Source organism: Apteryx rowi, unplaced genomic scaffold (assembly GCF_003343035.1).
Source record: "Apteryx rowi isolate R43461 unplaced genomic scaffold, aptRow1 scaffold_161, whole genome shotgun sequence".
Lineage (NCBI taxonomy): Eukaryota > Metazoa > Chordata > Aves > Apterygiformes > Apterygidae > Apteryx > Apteryx rowi.
This window is the reverse complement of record NW_020447875.1, coordinates 1,350,840-1,370,656: the sequence shown is the minus strand read 5'-3', so window position 1 is coordinate 1,370,656 and position 19,817 is coordinate 1,350,840. Positions and strand designations below refer to the sequence as shown.

The 19,817-nt window shown below is 38.8% G+C and overlaps 1 protein-coding gene across 5 annotated transcripts in view; it reads left to right on the top strand.

Moving 5' to 3' along the window:
- The window catches only part of CAMK4 (calcium/calmodulin dependent protein kinase IV), a 207,127-nt gene that overhangs the window by 88,450 nt on the left and 98,860 nt on the right, over positions 1–19,817 (top strand). For all 5 annotated transcript variants that reach the window (XM_026059868.1, XM_026059870.1, XM_026059869.1 and 2 more), the window contains one exon: positions 16,232–16,310. In XM_026059868.1, coding sequence (XP_025915653.1) covers positions 16,232–16,310 — 79 coding nt within the window. The remainder of the gene's footprint in view (positions 1–16,231; positions 16,311–19,817) is intronic.

Below are 19,817 nucleotides of genomic sequence, written 5' to 3'. Positions count from 1 at the left end.
AAAAAGGGACATTTTTAATTGTAAATTCAAGTCCATTCACTAGGAGACAGTAGGCTGTGGTAATTGCCAGTCTCCAGGAAACCAAATAGGTTCCTAGAAATGGAGGCAATTGGAAGATACTACCCTATCACTAAACAGCATGATGGAAAACTTGCTCTAGTTTATCTTTGTGGGGGAATAAGTCAGTATTTTAGAGCATAAATGAAGTAAGTACAAAATACGCACTTTGGACAAGTTGCCCATTTTTATATTTCCATAAAAAGTACTGGCCTGTTTTCTTTCCCTCTTGTGGTCCACACTAGCCTTTTTGTTCCAAGTTGCAGTTGATGGTGCAATGTAAGGTTCATTGCTTTCTGCTAGATGCAGGATAAGACATTCTCTGGCACCTAGATTTTAAAGTGCTGCCTCTAATCCTTCTGTGTTGGTGAGATGTTTTAATTTCCATGCTACAGTGAAGAAAGAATTTGATTCCTTGCAGGGTTTGGAATTAGCTATTGTGTTTTCTGCTCTTGACTATACGTCAGTGAAGTGAAAGGATTCATTTGAACTCATGAGCAGTGAACAATGTAGTGGAACCTCATGAAACTCAGTGAATTAATAACAGATTCCCAAGCAGAGGAAATACGGTCTGGGACCAGTTTAACAAAGGAGCAATGTCTGACTTGATAGAAAGAATACTGTTCACCCTTCTCTCACGTGGCTGACAAAAGAGAGATTTGAAAACATACTTCAGTTTTCCTGCTGCTAACTTATGTGCTAATAAATGCACTAAGAATATTCTAATTCCATTTGTCCGTTTTCTTTTTCCTTTTTGAGAAAAGGAGAAGAATTTGTAATGAGTAACAAGAATGTTGTTTGGAACTGCTGCAAGCTGAAGTGTTGCTGGGTGTGACTTTGTGATACTTGCCCTGCGCACTTACCCCTTGAGAGCGAGCCAGTGACCAAAACTAAGAGCTGTTTCATGACCCAAATCAATCAAGTGTGGGTCGTCTGAGTCAGGGTGACCTTTTCAGAGTTTCCTTCCCTCCTTCTCTCCATAGAGTTTCACCATATGGCCAGGCTATCTGAGTATTTCTGCAGCAACATTTGATTTCTCTGCCTATAACCAGGCCTACCCTGCTGTAAGATTAGCAGATGGGCTGTGTCAGAAGCTAGTGATTTTCACTGGCAGTGCAATGCATGTATTTTTAGTGATATTTAAACACCTTGGTTTTACCTGTCAGAAGGGCAGGTATTCCATTTCTTTAAAAGTTGGTGTAACTTGACTTCCCCTAAGGATACAAATGAAAGAATAACATGGCACTTGCAAGTCAGTCTCTCAGATAATCATGTCCCTGACAAAGACTAGCTGTCACTGGCACAGAAATTTGTATTTTAACAAGAAGGAGAGTTTTTGCCTTTGGGCAATTCTTCAGCTATTTTACTTAATTTTGATAACTTGTGTTCTATTATTGTATCTCAGCACTGCAAAACAATCTGCACAGTAGGCTCAGGTCTTACTGGGGCTATTTGTGAGGTCTGTGATGAGGAGTTTTTTGCCCTTTGATAAAAGCTAAGAGGTATCTGAACTACATGACTGATTTCTTTTCCATTTCTCCCTCCCATTATTATTATTATTTTTTTTAATGCATCAAGAGTTCCATGTTAGAAGAATGATGCTGTTAAAGAAAGACAGCTTTTGGTTTTTGCTTTTGGTTTTTACTTTTGGAGAAATGAAGGAGCACATTTAATACTGTAATTAGCTATCTCCACAGATTTTGTGCTACAACAATGCACAGTTAGGTCTTAATCCTACTCTGATTGTTGTTGATGGCAAATTTGCCCTGTAGGCAAATTTTGCATTTATGCTGCTGCAGAAAGGCTTATCAAGGATATGGGATTTCAGAAAGTGCTTTAATTGGCTAAATGCAGCAGTAGGGGTAAAATCTAGAGATACTGGAGTAAATGTAGGATAGCAATATGTTGTTTGGATACCAAGCTTTTTTCCTAAAGGAATGGACACAATGGTTTTAAAGGATCCTATCCAGAAATAAAAATATACAGAAAKGAAGTAATTAATTTGAAATACATGATCTGAAGCTCCTAAGGGGCTTGTGGTAGCATGTTGCTTAGCTTTAGGCAAGAACAAGAATGTATAATGGCCAGCAACGTTTTTTGATAACATTTGTTTTGGAGTGAATTTATTGCTTATAAATATGAAAGATTATTAAACACAGCTAGACAGGTGTTGCATAGTTTTTTTACACTCTGGCATGTCAGTTCTGGCTCTTTAACATTAGGCTGCTTTGACCGAGTTTTGTCCTTTAACTAACTGACATATTTTTCCAAATTGTGCAGTTGTTGTCTGCACGTATAACTGCATGTCATCACCATGTCCCACTTTTGACCTAAACTCTATTTCAGACCTACATCAGATGTCCACTGTTTAAAGGCTGTTGTATAACTCAGCTGCTCTTCAGTCTTTATATCCTCCCCCATCTTTCTGCTGTCTTTGAATAGAGATATACAGTTTTTCTAACCTTTTAGAGCAGCAGTAGAATATGTCTGAGGTTGTCTGTCAGCTCTGAATACTTAAACATTTTTTACTGGAAAAATGGTGTCTGAGAGAACTGCTTATATTCAAGCTTCTGTTTTCTTGAAATTACTAGAGAAACATCTTTGCAATGTCCTTCTGATGATTCTCTGCTTGTTGCTTTTGTTTGCGTGGTATTTTTTCCCTAGGAAAACAGAAAAATCTAGGGTTGTTGTTGGTGTTACTGGCTTCAGTGTGGTATATAGTGTTACTCAACCTAGCACTGAATCAGCTCCTCTTCTAGCATGGGTTTACCAGAGGAAGGAAGATGGCTAAAGTGGGTTTAAAGCCTCATTAGTGCCAGCTTATATATTGTGTGCTTTCCAGTATCTTGTGATACGGCCACATGGCTGTGTAGTCCTGCCACATCCCTCAAGTCATATTGCAGGTATGTCCATTGCTTCCTCTTGCAAGGGTTAAACATCTTCAAGTATGGGAATTAGTTTGTAGATATATCCCAGCTTCCATCAACCTGAACCACATCTTTGATACAGGGAAACCACGTCTTTGACTGGGGAAAGAGTAGACATTTATGTAGGTGTAACCTAAGGCTGCAACATATTTTCAATGAGGCATTTATTGTTTAAGTTTTGTCTACCTAATTTTTTAATTGACCCTAAACAGGATTAGAGTAGTAGCTGAGATTAAATGATGCACAGTCATTCCCAAAATAAGGAGGTCTGTAGGGGAGAAAAATATAAACCATGAGTAGTAAGATATAGAATTATTGATGTGCAGAGCTCCAGCAGGAAAATGGAAAAAGCAAGGGACTGCAGGGAGACAGGGATACAGAGCAGAGYAGAGCCTTGAATATCCTTGAGAATGTATTATGCATTGTGTACAACACTTTGTGGATCCTTGAAAATGTAATATAAATTACTTGTGCCAAAGGGCAAGGCTGTGTTTAGCCGTGATCATTAATATTTTGTCAGCCATAACCTCTTCCCTTTATTTTCAGGACAAGACACATTCCTCCACAAAATTCTGTAACCTGTKTGCTTGCAACAGTTCAAGTTTGTCTGCATATTCAGTGTTTAAAAAACATTAGTGTTGTTTCATTAAAAACACTAGTTTCCTGACTGAATTCCCAAATTTGCCATTTCCAGCAGGTTTATTCTAGAATAAGTGGGGGGGGGGGGGAAGAGACTGCAAAAGAGACTCAGATACTATTGAGGAAAGAAGGAAAAAAAATCTATGAATGAAAAACCAGATAAACTTTGTCAGCATTAATAGTGAACCTCAAAAAATTATTTTTTTTTTCTCAAGGATGTAACAAATCATTTAAACTTATACTATACTATGTCTTCCTTTTGAAGCCAAAGCTTAGAAGGTTTGACCTTACTGAAGGTCTTTAGGTAATTGTCATATGCTAAAACTTAATGATTTTTTGCAAGATAAAAGCATTGTTAACTAGATACTTATGAAAATTTATGCATATGAAAATATCATAAATACGTAAGGAAGCAATCTGAATGGGTGACCTGTTGATGACAATAAAAACTAAACATACTTTCTTAAATCTTCAAAAAAGAATTGTTATTCAGTTTTGGTCCAGTCTTAGTAAATCAGGCTCACAAAATCTCAGCCTAGAAGCAGCAGTTAGACACTTGTGAACTACACTGAGTTTGCTGAGTAGAGGACTTCAGCAGTTGGCAACACTAAAATCTTAGAGCTCACTAAGGGTATTTGCTTTTCAAACATCAAGAAAATTAATTGTAGGATGCAGCGGCAGTAGTATGTGATAAATTTCATAGGCTGGTTCTCATTCCTGAACCCATCCCTGAGATTATACTCTTTCCTTCTGTAATGTAAGATCATGAAAAATCTCTCCCTCCTCTTTGGTTTCTTTTGCCTGACATGCCTAACCAGCAAGATCTGTTTGCTATAAAGAATAGTCTGTGATAAGAGGCCAGTGTTATATACCATTGATAGAGCAGTGCTTTTGTTGGTGGTTGCTCTGTGTGTTGAAAGACTTCCTTGAGATATGGAGATACGATTAGCCTTTGCACACGTTTTCTGTCCAGGCGTACAAGTGCCCTGTGAAGCCTGGAAGCAGGGTTCGAATTCACTGGGCCTGTTTGTTGTAACATGTTCCTTCTCCTTGGTCTCGCTTTCTCCRTGTGCATAGGGAGACCCCAATTTCTTAGAGACACAGTACCATAAAATTACAGAAACACAAATTTACTCCCTGACAGGGCAAGTATGCTTTTTGTTGTTTTAACAAGCCTTACCATGAGTTCCAAAATTGAACAATAATTCTGCTTTGAGGATACAGTGGTAGAACATTTATTTCTTCCTGTTATTGTAAGATGCTCAAATAATCTCACATGTCTGGACAAAGTGAGGAAGATGTTTTATATAAGAAAGAAGTGCTTGATCTTCTCTCTTTGAGATACAAAGTGTTGTGCAACATTGCTGAATACCTGCTTACCTGCTAACAACCTCATGAAGGATGTAGAGATCTCTGTCAAAGACTTCCTCTGTCGTCATGTGCATCATTGTGCATCACGGCTCTTTTCAGAGGTCTCGTAGCAGCAAGGGCATCTCGGGCATCAAGCTGTGGTAGATGGGCATGCTGAAGCCCAGGCCTCAGAGCACACTTTCCAGGCAGCGCTGGCACCATCTGTCGAGATGCACCAAGAGCTAATGGTATGGTCATGTCCCAGAAGTGCCTAGAAGTGCATGAACCAGTACATGGGCATAACTGACTACAGTTTTTCGTTCCAAGTCTCCCTCTGAAAGTATTATGCAAACGTTCCTTAAAAAAAAAAAAAAGAAGAAGAAGAAGTGTATCTGTAAATCCTATACAGGGTATGTTGCAAACACTGCTTAAATGTGATTTTATTTTACATTCTAATAAAGGCTGAAAATGCCAGTCTTCAAATGTTAGAGTAACATTAGAGTTACTCTAATTTAGAGTTACTAAACATTAGAGTATGCTGTACTTGAAGTTTCAGTACTTTGGGGAGAACATGGAAGAATTAATTTAGTTTTAAATCTGTAATGCACCCTTGTGCTGAGTTTTTTCTATATAGCAGTAGAGACCTACCTATGTTAGATTAGAATTGTTATCCCGGATTACAACACTACTCTGACAACTAAAATGCCCAATCCTTTAAAAATGGAACTTGCAGTCATTGGAAACTACAGTCTCTCCCTAACACAGCCTGTTAAACAATGGCTTACTCACAGTGTCTGGTTTAGGGAAATATGTCAGGAGGAAGAGGAAAAAAAAAAGTTAAGTCCTTTACATGATAGGGAGGGCAAGCAAATAAAGCATTATGCAGAAAAAGCTGAGGCCTTCATGAAAGGTTAATAGTAGCCAGGTAATTAACACAATTTTAATGAGGAAATAAGTGCAGGCACAAATAGAACAGATTTAAGAATATTTGGGTAACTCGGAGGTGCTAATGTTGGTGAGAAGTTGGTGGTGTTCACCCCGAATGCTGAAGAAACTCTCTGGAGCGGTACCTGACTCCTTAGCTGGTATCTCTGAGAACAGACAACAAACAGGAGGGCTCCCAAAAGGCTAGTGAAAAAGCAAATACATGGGAGTGAAAAAAGGATGGAGGTGATGACCAATGAATCCATGCATTGTAATCCAGTAAGGCTAGCATCAATACCTAGAAAAGTATTAAAACAAATTATTAAATGATCAGTTTATAACAGCTTAGAGAGCAATAAAGGAGAAGCAGACAATATTGGTATGACTTGAGTCTTTTTTGTGATAAATCAGTGCTTTTTGCTTGTTTTGGTTTGCAGAGTGTCAGCGGCCTAAGGGGTAACRTGGAAGCAGTGAATAGTGTGTCTTGACTTCTGATAAGATTTCAGCCCATCATTTGTGACAGTCTTATAATTACAGCTGAGAGGAAAGGGTGAAGCCAAGCAGAAGCTGCAACCATGCAGCGGTGGCTCTGGCCTGTTGCCCATTTTATCCCTTCGGGAGGGTGGAAGGCAGCGCCGGTGGTGGCGGCATGAATTGCCCTGCTGGCAGCTGCCTCCTGTCCGCAGGGACAGCTCAGGAATGCACAGGACCATTCCTGTGCGCGCACAGAGGAAGTCCAGTACGTAGGGAAGCACCAGATCTACTTAGCAATGTTGCCTTTCCCAGCTCCTGGATGCAATGTCTGCCCAGCTGAAAAGGTTGGGCATTAACGGCAGACCTGGCCTGGCACCTGCCCCACACCTGCAGAAGTTGGCCTTCGCTCGTCAGGCTAACCGCAACGGCAAACCTTATAGCTCTGATTGAAATGAGGCCCCCGCTGGCACAAGTTGCCGTGGAGTATATTGCCTTAACGAAGCCTTCAGCTTTCTAGAAAAGCTGCTTTTTTGTTTCACGTATACAGTAACAGTATGCTCAATGCTGCTCAATGCTGTTTTTCTTGTGATTGTATTATTGCAACAAAACTATGTTCAAATGTAGTGTGCAGGTTATCACTATGATTACGGTTTAAGTTGGCAAATTAGGTTTTTTGACTGTTACAGAAATATTGGAAATGACTGATTAGAAGTGATTGTATTATGGGAAATCAGTGATTTCAGTTTATCATTTTACTTCAAGAATATAGTATCTCTAAAGGAGAATATAGCATTAGCAAAATATAATATATTGCTCCTAATTCTTTCACATTACCCAGCTTTCACTCTTATCTCTTAGTTTAAAAAGGTCTGTCCCACCTGATTCAGTGAAGAAAATATAATGAGAAGACCCAAACAACTTTAAAATCTGTCATATATTAAAATTTTGTCTGTCTTGTTGTGATAAGAGACTCATGGATTGGCACTGTACATAAACTTTTTGGAAAAAATAGCTTCTTTCAGAGAAGCTGTAGCATACAAATTGTCGATATGTATGGCGCAAGGTACAAAAAGTAGCATAACTTAACAAAATGAGGGCTGCTTGTGTTCTTCAGGATAAGCATGGGCACAAGAGCTTGCTGTATCCTGGAAGTGATTTAGCCTAAACTAGCTGGTAAAGAACCGTGTTCAAAGCTTGGTTTAGATGTGCAGAGATGACTAGCAATTTCCCGTCTGATTTTAAAAGGGTAGTTTTTTCTACGCAGAAAAAGATGCTAATAATCAAATTTCTGTAATCCCTTTTCCCTTCCCTAGTCCAGGAAAATTTGTTGGCCTCCAAAAACTATTGGGTTGTATGAAGCTGTTTATACTGCCATTTTGTTGTCGTTTAGTGCAGATATTGGTCTGTATTCTGCACCTGGAGAATATCATGAATCAATGATGTTGATACCCATTCAAAATACATACTGGTTAAAACACTTGCAGGAGTGGTGTCCAGACTAATGAAAGAATGTCTTCAAGGGGGAAAAACAGGCAGGCTTTTCTAAAATGGTCCAGGAAGAAAGGTCTTGCAAAGCAGTTTGGAAGCTTTTGAAAAGTTTTTACTGCTTAGTGCTATTTCTTCTTGCACACACTACTTCATGAAGATTAAATAAATGGTGAGAATGGACTGTTTATTCTTCATTAATACCTCTTAAGAGGAGGGAAACAATGAAGGACAGGGCTGCTGCTGAGATAATGGATTAAACAATGTTTAGAGCAAGGCGTGTGTGATTCCGTAGGAGCTGTGTTCACTGAAATATTTCAAGTAATCAGGCTTTGTGTGCTGTTTAGAGAGGGATGGTAGCTGCACGGTGTGTCACATAGGTAGCAAGTACATGCAGAGAATCAGTAGCCGTGAGAATATGCATATGACTGTTAATCCAAGGATTTGGTGTATCTCACACACGTAGCTTAAGCATTTGGTTTCGAAAATTTGCTCCAATGTTTTCAAAGTTCAATACGCAGGATGAAACCTGCGTTCTGTTGGAAGCAGTGGAGTTCAGTGGGTCAGCTTTTACCTCCTTTTTCTGGTTCTGCCTTTTTCATTGAACTGCTTAACCATGAGTAGATAAGTCCGTCCCTGAAAAGGGAAGAACAGTGTCAAGGGAAAACTCTGTTCTAAATAAAATATTCAAAATCAATTCCTAGGTCTATTGAACTGCAAGAGTTTCATGTGGAAAAATAAACGACACTGTTGCAAGTTGGTTTTCAGGCACCTATTTTTTTTTTTCCAGGGAACTTTCAGTTGTAAATTTTTTTCAGACTTGATAGAAAGAAATTGGTTTTGCTATTGTGAAGCTTCCCTGCTGTTCTAGAAATATAGCTGTTCTTATGTGAAGTCTAACCCAAATGTTTGAAAGGGGCCAAAGAAAAAAGGAGAAAGAATGAAACCCTTTAGTATTTTCTTCTTAACCTAAAGGAGGAGTCCCACTGGAGGCTGCAAGAAATAAGCCACCACAGCCCCAGCAGGTTGCCCCAAGCCACGGCCCCGGGCTTCCCCCACCGTTTCCCCTGCCCTGCAGCTGTGAAGTAGCAGCTACTGGTCCATTAATGGTGGCTTGGGCTGCTGCATTTTGATTAGCATTTCACCAGCCGACCTAACCCACACCTAAGATATAGGTTTAAGAATATTGGCAGATGCTAGTTTGATTTACTATTCATTTACAAACAACGTAGGCCTTTTATAGGGAATGTTAGGAAGATGCAACTTCTTAAAATGTAAGAAAAATGATATGTTTCTCTTAAGAAGCTTCTTTGACTTCTTTTTTATCCAGATGCTTCTGTAAGGGTCCTTTACATTTGTCTATACAATGCAGTGGAAAGTCTGAATATCTAAAATACCTTATTGGTCTATTGCATTGCATTTGCAGGCCAGGCTAAATAAGAATAGATTGCCAAAACATCCTGTCACATCAGATGCTAGAAAATTAACACGGAAAGTAGAAATCATAGAATGAAACTCTGAAAGTGTATTGATTTTCTTTCTTGTCAAAGTCAAACCAGATAAAACTCTGAAATGTAATGGAATTACCTTTCTTTTCATGAACTATGTATGTTTTTCCATCAACCTTGCCTTCTTCAATTAATAATTTTATACTTTATACTAATAATTCTATATAAAATTTCAAGCTGTTTTTTTCCTCTACCTTCTTTGTTTTGCAAAATTTTCTATTTTGTTTATTACTTGCAATATAATGAGGGGGAAGGAAGGGCTGCAGTTGCACAGAAGTGCATGCAAGTCGTACACATGGAGAGACTGATGTCTAGAAGAAGCTTTTAGAGTTTTTGAAAGTTTTTCTAAAGAATCAGCATTAAATCAGAAGAGGAGGAGGGATAACATGCATTTATGTAGTCTAATATATACTTTAGAACCCTCTTCGTGCTTGTATTTCGGAAAGCAGATTTGAATAATACTTTAAAAATTGCTTATGAGTTCACTGTAGAAAAGAAACTTTGTTCAGATGTACTTTCTGCCTTCTCAGATGAAAGTTGTGAGAATTTCTCAATTTACACATATGTGCTTTTTTTAAATGAAAGAATAGTAATATCATGGAATGTGTAATCTTTTTAAATGTAATTTCATCTGTATGGATCTCAGTAGTTTTGTCAATGACTTTTCTTGTTCTGCCCCAAGTTTTTAACTATCTTCAAATGGGGCATTTAATTTTGAAGTCTAAGAACAGTAATTTCATTGCTTTAAATCCATTTTGACCTCCTAGTGTGAACATAAGAGAGTGAAGTAATGTATTTTATTATGGTACTTCTATAAATTGTAGAAACATTCAATATTCTTTATTCAGTACTCACTATTGGACTTGATCTGTTACTGTACCTCTGACAGCAGAGATTTCCGTGGCTCTGTACTATGCACAGTTTTCTTGGGACCATTCATTTTTTCACCTAATTTGATTGGACAAACTAGGTTGTGTAATAATTCTGTGACTACATGAAGCACAAAATAAATTATTTTTTTAAAAAATCAATTCAGAACTTAAGGAATTTAATCTAAGTGAAATTTAGATGAAATTGCATTGAGGAGAGTATTTGTACTGAGTTGATTTGAAATGCATTATAAAACCTGGGATGAGTGAGCAGGATGAGTGAGTATGGAGGTGCTGTGACCTACTTTGTGAAAGGACCAATTTTWCTACTTCTAGCGAAAACACTGTCAGTGACTGTTTCAAATATTTTATTACAGAAACTGCAGCTCCAAGAACTCATTTTTCTTGCCTACCTGTGACCAAATAGATGTGTGACTGTGTTTCATTTTTGTTCTCCTTCTTCTTGTTGAGGCAGCTTCTCATGGGGGTGAGGGAGAAGCCACTTTTTCCAGCCCAGCTCAAATTGTGTCCTTTCTTGCCTTGGCTCTTCTTTCTCTGTCCGTTTTCACAGCGGCTCCGTGCCTGATTCTGCAGATTCCATTTTATCCTTTATTGCCTTTATTTGCAAATTCACGCTATCACTTCCACCTCCTTAACATCCCTTATGGACGTCCCTGCCTTCCTTCGATCTGTGCTGACACCCTTATTTTTGACTGTGTACTTGAAATGTGAGCCTCCCTTTTCTCTCGCCTTTGCAGTCTTGCCTCCTTAGCACAAGCAGAAYCTAGCACATTGTCTTCCTCTGCGTGTGGGGAAACTCAGCTCCATCGCCCTTTGGTCACACACGTCTGCCTGACCTGGTCAGTCCTGCCTTACCTCAGATACTCGGGTAATGCATCTTTTCTGCACCAATCAACTGCAGTATCTGAGGACTTTAAAATGCAAGTGTCATTCTCTTTAAATACCATTTTTTTCTGACTTCTTATTAATTTTAGGATCCATTCACATTATTATTTTTATTTTTAACAACGTGCATACACTTTTCCACTGCTTTTTACCCTTGTCTTTCTCTGTGCCTCGTCTACAGAAGCTACGAATGTTTCATAGCTCACAGCCACAGAAGCAGCCTCTTCAGCTTACCACTCTTGTTTCTTGTTTTGGAGATCCCTCGTTCAGTCCTTGGTGTCAGCACAGATGTCTGTTTAGTTCTTTTACTGTAGCTCACCTCCTTTGTGAGCATTAATTAAAATATTATCTGTAATCTGCTTGTTATTTGATATGTTTATATCAAATATAGTGTACAAGTAATCATTTCTGCTGTTCTGCCTGTTTTAAATATTTAAAATACTTCAATCTCTAAATTATTGCCCTAAAATAATTGAGAATTCAATAACACCAAGCACTGTAAGCAGAAAAATAGTTCAGAAATACTCAGCAAAGTGTGTATTAAAGGGCAAAAAGTTTTACACGTACATTTTTAATGTTTCAAAAAGTCCTTCAAATTTATGTGGAAAGCAACACATGCAGAGATCAGTGATCGGATTTTAGTCTGATTTAATGAATTAGCAATTTTAATGCTTTAAATACTTCAATATTTTAAGTTGTTCACACAATCTTTGGACTAATAGCTGAGTAAGTTTATTGTGTCAGTGAAGTTTTCTACTGCAGCAAAATTGTAGCGCTGCGGTAGTACTGAACAGTGTATAGCAGCTGTGATATATTGCATATGCAGGACATCATGAGGCTTTTCATCAGTTGTTTTGCTCTTAGCGCAGTCAGCCCATTATATGGAAGCAAGTATTTTATTGTCCATTATGACCAAGTTGCATCTTAAACTTTTTTGTAAGTTCAAAAATGGGCATCTAAACCCATGGTGTAGTGAAGCATATAGTAAAGCATTGCTTGATTTTTTTTATTTTTTATTTTTTTGGCGTATTCACAGTTACATGCGGACTTTAAAAAATAAATCTTAACAGAATCATTAAGCTGTTTTCTAGACAGAGATACATATGTCAGTAAAAGAGAATGCTGATATTTTCAGCAAAGTAGAAATTCTAATTTTTACTGTTCTCTGAGTTGGTGAATTGTTTCCATTTCTAACAACATGCCTTTTTTATATTGTTCCAGCCAACTTTAAATAATTTATGCTTTGAATTCAGGCAGTCTGTTCTATGCAGAGGAAAGAGATTTGCAAGCACAAAATAAAACTGGGTTCTCTTTTAAACCTAACCATCTTAAAAAGTAAATAAATATAAATACATAAACACATATACACAAACATAAATAATATAATACAGTATTTGATTTATTTATTTCCCACCAGCTACAAAGAGGTAAGAGCTGGTGGGAGTAATTTGAAATACATCAGCACTATCCAGTGGATTGTCCTGTGGTTGGCAGACTCATCTGGAGCATGGGAGACCTCATTTCTGGTTCCTAGTCTGAACAGGGAATGGGCTTGGTCATCAGTCACACACTGCAGTGTATTTCTGCAAGTGATTATTAGTTGCTTGGGCTCAGGGTGCTCTCGGTTTCTTCTGTTGAAACTGTTCCACATTGTAGGAATAAATATTCCCTGGGTTGGTATCTTGTGCTTGTTAAGCTAAATGCCTTAACTATTGAGTGTAGGTGATTTCCTTCTCTAACACCATTAATATTATTCACGCGATGCGAAGCACCAGCTGCAGAGCATGAGACCCCAAGAGGCTCCCAGTCTCTCTGCCTGCCTGGAAATTCCAGGCTTGCTGCAAGTGGCATGTGTTTTGCCACAGGAATTTTTGATTCCTACATAGATCTGTTGTCTGACCAAAAGTGCCAAGGAAATGTTTAGTTGATACAAATTCCAAACCAGCTTCTGAGAGTCCTTTTGTTTGCAGTCAAGGTTTGAGGCTGAAAAACTCAAGATGAGGGCAGAGGTTATATCAACTAGTAGTTCTCTGAGCTTTCCAGTTACACACACTTCTTGCCACTGAAGCTTTCCACTGCTTTTTGTTGACTGAGGCTTTAATCACTCAGATTATACTGGTGACCCTCCAAGTCATACAGACCCAGGAAAGCTGTATGTGCTGGTTCAGCAGAAGGCTCGCTGAGCTCCTGCAGACAGCCCCAAAATAAGCAAAGCAAAATGAACTTCTGTGCACAAGGCAGCTCTGTTTGCATAGATATATTAAAAAGAAGGGATCCCCAAAGGCTGCTTAAAAAAAAAGAGACAGACAGACACACACACACACACACACACACCCCTTTCTTGTCACCAAAGAGCAAAGGAGTCAGGTCTGCACTTGTAAGAGTTGTCTGCTGAGCTTTACACCAGGACTGGTGTAAGCGGTTGCCACCCTGTTTCTGACTTCTGGTGCTGGTTTCTGACATGGAGGAGGAAGAAGGTTGTGCTGGCCATTAGCTTGGTGATCTCTTTCCTTGCTGACGGGAACAGATCTGTCAGGTCTAGGTGTAGACACAATAAACCAAAAGAGATCTCTCTGAAAGCATTCCCAAGTCTTGTGTTGTTTTGTCACTTGGAGAGAAAGCATTTTGCCCCCAAATTAGGACTCCAGGGGATGTGCTGTCAAGGTTCCTTATGATACGGGATAATTTCTAAACTAGCCTTTCTACATGCCTTTTGAATGGTGACTAACAAGCCTAATTGCATACTGCTCATCTGGACGTTCCTTCTTAAATTGCTTTCTGTTGGTGCTGTCATATGCCTCTTTCTAGGACTRTGTTGCCCCTTTTCCAGCTTTGGGTGCAGCCAGATGAACTGGTGAAGGTGGTGCCATGCTAGCCAGCCCTGCTCGATGAGCTGTTCATCTCATCATTAAGCCAGTTCTGTAAAATCATTGAAAATGTTGTAGTGATTGGGTTTTTGTTCATGTGGAAAACTTTTCAGAACCAAGTTTCAAACTCGTTAAGCAAACACTGAAAACAGAATTACTGAGAGACAGTGACAGCCCTCCATGAACTACAGCTCATCTAACTGTGCCCTCAGTCAAATAAAACTGTAAAATATTGTTTGCATAATCATTTCTAGAAAGTTTTCTGCCTGCTTACCAAGAGCATATGAGGATTAATTAATTGTTTATATTACACTCTGAATATGTGAAACAGGATAGAGAAATGATTTGTAGTTTATACAGGGACTTCCCCGTTGCAATGCTGTAGTGAAATATTAGAGGTGTAAACCTTATCACAGCAGGTCCTTATCTTTTAACATTTTCAGTTGTACTTAAAAGATGAGGGTTTTTTCATGTAGTGGGGTTTTTTTTGTTGCTAAACAGAACCATGTGAGAGTTGGCCAAGGAGAAGAAATCTAATTAAATTCATGTAATGATTCTGGGAGTCACTGAGGCTTGCAGTACTCCCACACACTTATCAATACACTATAATAAGAGAAAAATCATTTTGGCATTTGAGCTGTAGAGTACTGTATGTGCATTTGATGCACACAAGCCCTCAGATGACTGAGCCATGTAAACGTTGCTGTAGGTGACCTTTCCTGATGAAGAGGTCTTTCTGTAATGCATATTCTCAGTCAAGTACCAGCTCTTGTGCTCACCTGGGTACTCAGAAGAGTAAGGGCGTGTCTACGTAGGGCACCATCGGGCACCTGCACTGGTCTGCCTGTGCTGAGGAGAGGCAAGTGCAGAACATGCATGCAGACAGCGCATAAACCAGTTTTGCACAGCACTGCATCCCACATAATAAGCCTTGTAGTACAGTTTAATGTGTATAGGCAAACATGGCTAAACCATTCCTTTGTTTAAAAACAAGGAACATGTGTGTCATGCCACAGCCTGTGATTGTCTCTTACAGGCATAGCGACTTGGGTTTCTTCTGGTTCAGGGGTGTCTGCAGTGCATTCAACTGTGTGGTGCATATGGCATTCTTTCACTGCAGAGCTACCATCTCTGTTATTCACAAAGCTGTATACAATAATGGCAGTCCCCTGTAGTGTAAAGATCTGCAGCTACTCAGAATTATCTGGTCCTGAAGTGAGTAACAGAAATCTCATGAGGACAGATTTGCTTGCTCTATTCTACAAGCTTACTGCTGTCGGTCAGTTCAGATATGTCTTAAACCCCGTGCCCGCCTGCAGCACTTTAGTGCATCTGTTTTGATGTGGCACTAGGATGCTCAAAGGCATCTAACAGTAAATGTGGTGGAAAATAAAGTTACCTGAATTGTTTGCAACCTTTGCAGTTTTGCCAGAGATTTTTTTCATCCATTTAGGTAATTCGCATAGTACAGGTCCCTTCCTTGCAAGTACAAAACAGAGCACAGCAAGTAACGCGAGCAGCGGTGACTGACCTCATCTGGGCATCTGGAAGTCATCTAGTCCAAACTCCCACTTGGAGAAGTGCCTTCCAACCAGCAGTTCTGTAATTTTATGTTATGAGTGCTCAACCCTGGCACATTCAAACAAGTACACCTTGAAGGCAGCTGGGAAATGTGAGTCCAGTCCAGTGAAAAAGCTATGAATGAGCACCATCAGTTCCCACTGAATTAAGGAGAAGTTCTGCTTGCTCGGACTGGTGCTGAATTTGGCTAGTTGGGCAACTGTTTTCTGTAATCCTCCCCATTACTGCCACCAAGATGGTTTAAAAAAACTCAGCTAATTGTTGCAAATAGATTTCCTTAGCAGAGACAAGGTGGGTTGGTACAGATTTGGGGCCAGTTTACTTTCCTCATTGTCTTAAAGAGACTTTCAGAATGAGTCAGAAGCCAAAAAAAATGACCAGAAAAGTATCTTGAGCTCTTGCAGTTTCTGTTGGCTGACTAACCGTTGAAGTTCACTGGTCTAACAGAGAGCAGTTTTTACGCTGGTTTTGGTTGCACCTGTGGGGAAAAATTGAGGTCTCTTTGCTTCCAAACAGGGAAAAGTACAAAATGTAGTTTCAGCTGTGACCACCTAATGAAATGAGTTAGGCAACTCTGTTTATTGACGTGTTCAAAGAGGTGTATGTACAACTATTCTTCCTTTTTTTTTTTTTTTTTAATTTAGTGGGGCTACTTCCATTGTCTACAGATGCAGGCAGAAAGGGACGCAGAAACCTTACGCCGTCAAAATGTTGAAGAAGACAGTAAGTTGTTCTGGTTTTTGTTTGGGGATGTTGTGTGTGGCGGGGGTGGGGGGTCTCTTTTTTGGGGGTGTGGTTTCTTTTGTGGAGGGGGAGCGGATTAGACTGAGGACCCCACTGAGATTTGTATTTTCTGTAGCTGAGCTTCTTCTGTTCCTCATGGTTAAAACAGCTTTTAGAGGTAGCAGTACTCTGCTGGGAATGTCTTATCCCCATGAATCTTGCTTGTACCTTCATCTGGCATCCTCTGTATAGACCTAGATTTGGGCAAAACTTTCTTTTAGACAAAAATTTCTTTTGCTGAAGAAAAGATGCAGATTCCAATTCATTTAAACATTCTGTAAATTCATATCGCTTTAGTACATTGTTTTGCTCAAAAAATATCATTACATAATTTAGCTTTTTCAGGAACTGTTTAAAGCACCAATTCAAAAAGTAAATTCATTTGGACGTTTGTTTCAGTTCTGCCAAAAAATCTTTTCTTAGACTCCAGTAGAATTAAATATTTTTAGAGGTTTTTCTTCCCCCCCTTACAAAACTCCAAGAGAATCAGTTATTTTTGCAGCTCCGTATATATCACACTTCTACCACAGTTATTTCTGTGTGTGCTACAAAATGGATGGCGGAAAGCAGAAGAGAGCCTCAAGAGAAAAGGCTAGTAATGGACTGAGAGACTTCAAGCAGCAGGAGAAAGTGGGAGATAGGGAAGAGCAGTTCCTTTTTCTACATAGAGGGGAAGAGAAATTTGAGAGGAAGCTGGCAATTTGTGAAGCATGGACATGATTTTTATTCATGAGTCGTTTTGATTCAGTTTATTCTAGTGGTAAATCATCCATTATTCCATAAAGTTCAGCAATGTTCACATGTAGCAACATAATGATGGGTGGGTAGGCGTAAACACGTCTGAACATTGAATGGTCTCTGTGCAAGATGTAATGAGCAGATTCCACACGAGTAAAATGCTGGCATTAATTTGTCATCTTTGAAAATAAGCCAAAGTTTAAACTGGCATAGAAATTTAGTTCTGTGCACTGCTTTTGAATTTGCATCTGGTGCATCAGAGGAAGCAGAGCATATGTGAAGAGTTTGCATTGCTTCTGCTTACATTCTGTTTTCCCTCTGGAAATGCAGAGAACTTCAGTTTCAAGTTTTTATCCATTCACTATGCCAGTGATTCCCATAATGTTTTAGGAATATACTCTCATGATTCTCACTCTGAAATGCACTCAGAAAAATTGTATTATTTAAAAATATTTCACTGCCATTTTTTTGACCTTTGTAGAGATTAATTCATGCTCATCATGGGCATATTAGTACTAGATCCAACTCTCTGTGTCTGGGAACTGTTCAGTTCAGACTTTTAGCATCCTTTTGGAGCATGGAAGTTATTTTTTTTAATGATAAAAGTGTAGGGAAAATGATGAACAAGAACATAAGGATATGGCTATGTAAGTTGTTTGCACAGCAACAATAGCTAAACTCAGTTGAGCCTTGATTATATTAGCAGTATGATTAGCAGCAAGTATAGTTCACGTAACAGGGTGTTTCCAGTGTAATTGATACACTTTGGCATGTTTTGTTGCATTATGAGAACAAGGGACATTATTATATTACTGATTTTATTTGTACAATTGAGTACATAATAAAGGTCCTATTGTAATGATTTGCCACTGCACGTGTGTGCCATGAACTACAGTAGTGCCAGTTCAGTTTGGACACGCAATTATTATCACCAGTGACAGCACTAACTGTGTGTTAAACGGTGCCCTCATAGCAGGTGGCCTGATCTTTGCACAGTAACTCAGTATAAAAATAACAAAGTGTGGTCCTAATCACGTGCTAACATTTTGATTAGCTTCAGTTTCTTGTTGTTTTTTTTAAAGAACAGGATGGCAGTTCAATAGTGGAATAAAAGTGATAGGGGAAAAAGAGGAGGAGCTTGTTGACTGTTTACTTTTGATGCACCCAGTCCCACTTCTACAATGCCCATTTCCAAATGCACATGCGGGAGCTCTGGAGAGCACAGAGAAATTAGAAAGAGAAAACTAAGGAAGATGGTGAAAGAGCAAATTCCTCTGATTTTCCATTCAAACTGTCTAACTTCTCATGCTGCTTAGGACAGGACTAAGTGGGGAAGGAAGAATGTCCATAAAAAAACAGTTGAGGGTCAGAGAGAGAGCGGTCCAGCTTGTTCTGGAGGAGGTAACAAGTCACCTGGGAGGAGCAGTCTGGTAGCTGACTGACAGCTTCAGATCTGGACATGCCGATCGCTGTGGTGCTATAGTTTGAAGAAAAGCCTCAGGAATCATTATTTTTGTCCCCTGGAAACAGCTTAGCTAAGAAACAAATGATCCTTTGTGAATTGAGCTAAGTAGTATACTAGGAACAGACTGCAAAGAACATAAAATGCCTATCAATGTTCTTTTTATTTAGATAATAAGACTAATTTTTCATTTTGGCTGGCTAACGCATTGTCATTTAAGAGGAAGTAAAATTTCAGGCAAGACATATTAGCCATTTCTGAGAACATACACTTGTTAAGAGATCTGAGTTTCTAGGAGTTTCTGTAATATCTCTCTATTATCTAGGTTAAAAAAAACTATTATTCTTAGATCATTTGCACAGTTCTATTTGTTTTCTCCAATTGCTAATTAAGCCAACAAAGAGGAATTGGGGAAAAATGTTTATACAAAATTTATTTTTGTCAATGAAATGAAATAATAATTTGGGAATATTTTATTTCATGTTACAGGTTTAATCATTTTTAACCATTAATTAAATTTTTATATTGTTCCCAAAGGAGAAAACTCCCCCACCTTTTTTGATGGCTTGAAACAGCTGAAATAGAGTGCTTCAGTTTCCTTTTCTGTTTTGTTTTTGCTAAATTCAGCCCAATTTGTATGTAGTTTTGGATCCTTTAAGTTACACTTCTGGTGAATAAAATGTTGTTGAACACGCTAAGTCATTTGTCTTTGATTCACTTGTATACCTTATCCAACTGTTATGCTCAGTCTCCTGAGCATAGATCAAAACATAGGGTTGTGTATTATATATTCATTATTTGATCTTTCCTATGTTTATCACATCTTTTAAGTTCTGTACAGATAATATATTTAAGGGATTGAAGCAGGTAATGTCCTTATGGGGAGATCCATTTCATTAAGCCAAAAAGAAGCAGAAGCAGGCAGTTCCATTTGGCACTCCAGAAAAACTCATCAAATAAGCTAAATACAATAAGGAACTATTAACTGCCCGTTATACCTTTGCAGTTGCAAATATGAGGTTACTTAGCTTTTCACTGCAGAATTTATTTCTGCTACCCTAAGCAGAGACTTAATTATGTGAAATTTATAATCACTCATTCCAGAACAGTTGTTGTTGCACATTGATCCTATGAGAAGAGCACAGGATTCTCGAATGGAGCAAGCCATGCTATTTATGGAATGAAGCCTCAGGTCTATAGCCCTTTGCCTCCTTTGGCGGTATGATAAGAAGGCTAGATAACATGAA